This window comes from Hipposideros armiger, unplaced genomic scaffold (assembly GCF_001890085.2).
Source record: "Hipposideros armiger isolate ML-2016 unplaced genomic scaffold, ASM189008v1 scaffold_75, whole genome shotgun sequence".
In the NCBI taxonomy this organism is placed as follows: Eukaryota; Metazoa; Chordata; class Mammalia; order Chiroptera; family Hipposideridae; genus Hipposideros; species Hipposideros armiger.
The window spans coordinates 151176-155576 of record NW_017731425.1 but is presented as its reverse complement, the minus strand read 5'-3'; the positions used below and the strand labels follow the sequence as shown (position 1 = coordinate 155576).

General features: G+C 49.3%; 1 protein-coding gene across 1 annotated transcript in view; it reads left to right on the top strand.

Annotated features, from left to right (window-relative positions):
* The first annotated feature begins 823 nt into the window (after positions 1-823).
* Positions 824-4401, top strand: part of SLC5A1 (solute carrier family 5 member 1) — a 79518-nt gene continuing 75940 nt past the window's right edge. The window contains exon 1 of the mRNA XM_019643037.1: positions 824-1177. Within this exon, the coding sequence (XP_019498582.1) occupies positions 1043-1177 (135 nt within the window). The 5' untranslated portion in view covers positions 824-1042. The remainder of the gene's footprint in view (positions 1178-4401) is intronic.

The window sequence follows — 4401 nt, the reverse complement described above, 5'->3', positions numbered from 1 at the left end:
GCTTTATAGCCGACCTGGGTTCCAGCCCCTGAGAGCATCCCCCAACCCTCCTCTGAACTAGGCCTGCCCTGGCCTGGGCTGCAGAGCCACCTTTGTCACCAGTTCACTGTGTGACCTTGAGTGAGTTGCCCCTACTCACTCAGCCATCTCTGTTCTGAGCCCCGACATCATTGGCTTAAACATGTGTTTCCAGGTGGGCAGGCTAAATCCCCAGGAAGGGAAAAGGTTTGATGAGCTCCTTGGAAAGGATTCTCGGTTATCTTCCCTCTTGCTTGCCTTGGAAGAGCCCCAGATCACATTATTAGGTAATGCACGCGGCAAGGAAATAGCTCCCAGTGGGATCCCCTCTCCCACTCTCAGTTTCTTCCTCCTTGTGGAGTAACAGTGCAGCGGAAGGCTGCAGGCTGTGGAGGGGGAGTCAGAAATGTGAGTGGGTGGGTGGCCTAGAGATGGCAATTGTGCTGAGCTTTTCCTAGCAACATCCAAAACTTCCAGTCCTCCCCATAATGTTCTCCACGGAGACCAAGAACTTGGCTAATTCCTGGAAACTGTCCTGCACCCATTTCACATGTGGAGAAGCCAGGTCCAAGAGGGCGGGGGACCCGTCCAAGGGCAAGTAGCCGGTGACCTGAAGCTTCTAAGCACCCGGCATCGGGCAGCCTGGTTCCTCACTAGAGCCGCTCCTGCTCTGCCTGGTGTGGCCCCATGGCGGGCCAGGAGCCCCGGCCCTGTGCCCGCTGTCCCACAGCAGGCCTTTGTGCCAGGCGGGCACCACCCCCTAGCGGGCCCCTCCCCGCTGGCGGGTCAGCCCTTACCTGCCGGCCCGCTTCCGCCCAGCCAGCAGCTTCGCGCGCTCCTAATTCCGAGCGTCGCGTCCAGAGCTGGTCCCCGACGGCTCAGCGCAGGGGCCCCACACCACCGCCCGGCTGCCCCGGCTTCGCGGGTGACCTCCCTCGGGGCTGATCATTAACCCGGAGGCCGTATAAAGAGCGAGCAGTGGCCTGGGTGGGAAAGGCCTCGTCGCCGCCTCGTCGCCGCCGCCATGGACAGTAGCACCTGGAGCCCCGCGACCACGGCCACCGCCGCGCCCCTCGCGCCCCACGAGCGCATCCGCAATGCAGCCGACATCTCTGTCATCGTCATCTACTTCGTGGTGGTGATGGCTGTCGGGCTGTGGGTATGTAGGGGCCCTGGGACACTCTCTGAGGGGGTGAAGGCCAGCGGGAGGGACAAGGAGGGGCGCACGGAGGAGCAAGGGCCTGGGAGAACTCCGAGGAGAGGAGGGAGAATTATCTTAAGGGTGTGTGGAGTCCAGTGAAAATGACTTGGAAGTGCTTAAGAGGAATAGGGGGGCACAGAAGAGGTGAGGGGGGCAAACAAAGATGAGCAGAAGTGAGAGGGGTGCTGGCCAGCACCAAAGATGGACACCTGGGACCTGTCTGTGAGCAGAGAAAAAGGGTGGGAGATTGGAAACGGAGGGGTGTGGTGTGAGGGGACAGGAGAGGGCCAGCTTGTAGCTGCAGGGAGGGTCCCCCAGCTGGGGAGAGGAGCCCAGACAAGGTGACTACTGTCCTGCCTCTTCATCATCCAGTTTTGGATGGAAAAGAAACAGGGTAGATGGGGAGGGACACAGCCTCTGCCAGCTGCAGGTGCTGTGGGGCAGCCTAAGGTGTTGGGGGGTGCTTCATGGTGTCCCCCTCCTGGGGAAGGCTGACCTGATGGCTTTGTGCCATGGGATCCCAGGGGCTGGAGTGAGTGAGAGTTGGGAAACCTGGTTAGAGGAGGAGGAGGAGGAGGANACACACATATATATATATATATATATATATATATATATTTACCACTCCCTCCACACACACACAAAGATGCAGGCAGAGATTGGAGTGATGCAGCCACAAGCTAAGGAATGCTGGTAGCCACCAGAGGAAGGAAAAGACAAGGAAGGATCCTTTCCTAGAATCTCAGTAGGGCAATCCAGCTGATACCTTTATATTAGCCCAGTGAAACTGATTTTGGACTTCTGCCTTCCAGAACTGTGAGAAAAGAAATCTGTTGTTTTAAGCCACCAAGTTTACTGTAATTTGTTACAGCAGCCACAGGACACTAATACACTAATCAATACCTGAGCTTGCAAGAAGGAAAAGGAAAAGGAGAGAAAGCCATAGCAGCTCTTTCAGTACCTCACCTTTACCTTCTCATTGTCAACAAGGCCCCTTCACACTGTCATTTCAGGTGGACTTCATGGGTACCATGAAACAGTCCTTATTGTTTATGCCATTATATTGTTGCAATGATGTTGCTAACCTTTTTTTTGATAACAGAGGGATAATTCATTATGAATTTGTACCAACTAGACAAAAAGTTAACCAAAGTTTACTATTTGGAAGTGCTGAAAAGTCTGCATGAAAAAGTTAGACGACCTGAACTTTTCACTACCAATTCATGGCTCTTGCATCACGACAATGCACCAGCTCACACAGCACTGTCTGTGAGGGAGTTTTAGACAGTAAACAAATAACTGTATTAGAACACCCTCCCGACTCACCTGATTTGACCCCCAATGACTTCTTTCTTTACCCGAAGATAAAGGAATTTTCTTTTTTTGTCATCAGAGCATTTATTGAAGTTAGGGCAACTCAATTAGAAGAAAAAGAATAATGGACATAGAATTAACTCAAAGAAATAATTCTAAATTTAAACACAGAGAGTTCAGTTTTCTTTCTATACTGCAGATGAAATAATAAAATTTGACCTGGATTTATTGGTATTTAATCCCAATTATAATAAAAACTTGAAATAAAATAAAGATAGTTTGGTTAAAAGGAAATATTGAAAGGAAGACATTTTGATGACATTCAGAACATCAAGGGTAATATGATAACAGCTCTGATGGTCATTCCAGAACAAGAGTTCCAAAATTTCTTTGAAGGGTGGACTAGGCACTGATGTCAGTTCATAGCTTCCCAAGGGGAATTCTTTGAAGGTGACTGTAGTGATATTCAGCAATGAATGTAGCATTGTTCCTAGGATGAGTTAGTGAACTTATTTGTCTGACCTCGTAGATGTTCAAAGGGAGAGTCATGGAATATTAAGTGAGCTGTCCACAGTCTGTTGCTGGTTGGTGGCTGTGCTGAGATTCAAACTAGTTTTGTGGTCTCCTCCACAGGCAACATCCCAAACTCATGGCCTCTGCACTTGGGCTGTTGATTTTGCTATGTGATGAGTTCAGGAGCTGGCCACCCCACCATGGGGTCTCTTGCTAAGGAGCACAGCTTGGCCAGTGAAAAGTGGACACTGCACATTTGGGCCTGCTTAGGAGGAGCTCCCAGGCTAGCAGGAGCAGGTGGAACTCTTGTGGGACCTGGACCGATGAGTAGTGTGGAGGGAGACAGAGAAGAAAATTCTCACAGAGTGACATGTCATTACCCTCCAAATCCTGGGTCTCTCCCCTGACATTTGTAGATATCAGCTTAATGATCTTAGAATCATTTGAATATTTATTCTTCTCCCAATAGTCAGGTTTAGCTGTGAATCTGTGGCCACCTGGCTTTTCAAAATTAGCCCCCCAGCCTGACCATGGATTGTGAACCTGTGTGGACTCAGATAGGGTCTGCTTCTTGCTCTCACACCTGTCTTTCTTCATCAGCTTCTTCTTCCCCCACGGCCCGACTGTTGACCAGTTTTCTTCTTTCTCTGGGGTTCTGGTAGCAAGGTACCTTTCAGTGACCAGACCCTGGTTTTGGTTAGCACCAGTGAGGGCAGGAGTGGGGTCATCGGGATCCTTATCCATGGGCTGTGACCTTGCAGGTCTGCCTAGTTGTGGGGGGCAGGTGTTCCCCTGGAAGCAGCTGTTCAGAGGAAATAATTTTTTTAATTAGGCTGTACAACATTATTTTTAACAAGGTGTACAATGTGATGATTTAATATATGCATTCAGTGTGAAATTATTACTACAGTCAAGTTAACTAACACATCCATCACCTCACATAGTTACCATTTTGTGTGTTTTTCTTTCTGATGAGAATATTTAAGAGCTACTCTCTTTGCAGTTTTCAAGTATACAAAATTGTATTGTTAACTATAATCACCATACTATACATTAGATCCCCAGAACTTATTCATTTTATAACTGAAAGTTGGTACCCTTTGAACAACATCTCCCCATTTCCCTCAACCCCCAGTTCCTGGCAACCACCACTCTACTCTCTGGTTTATGATTGATTTTTTTAAAAGATTTTTACTGGGGAATTGGGGGATGGGAACAGCGCTGGAGAATTGGGGGAAGGGGAACAGACAAGTTGCTGTCCTTTTGTTCTTCAGTCTAGTTGTGGAGTACATTGCTTCACTGGCCCAAGTTGGCACCATCATTGCGCTTTTCCCAGGCGAGGCAGATCAGTCGCC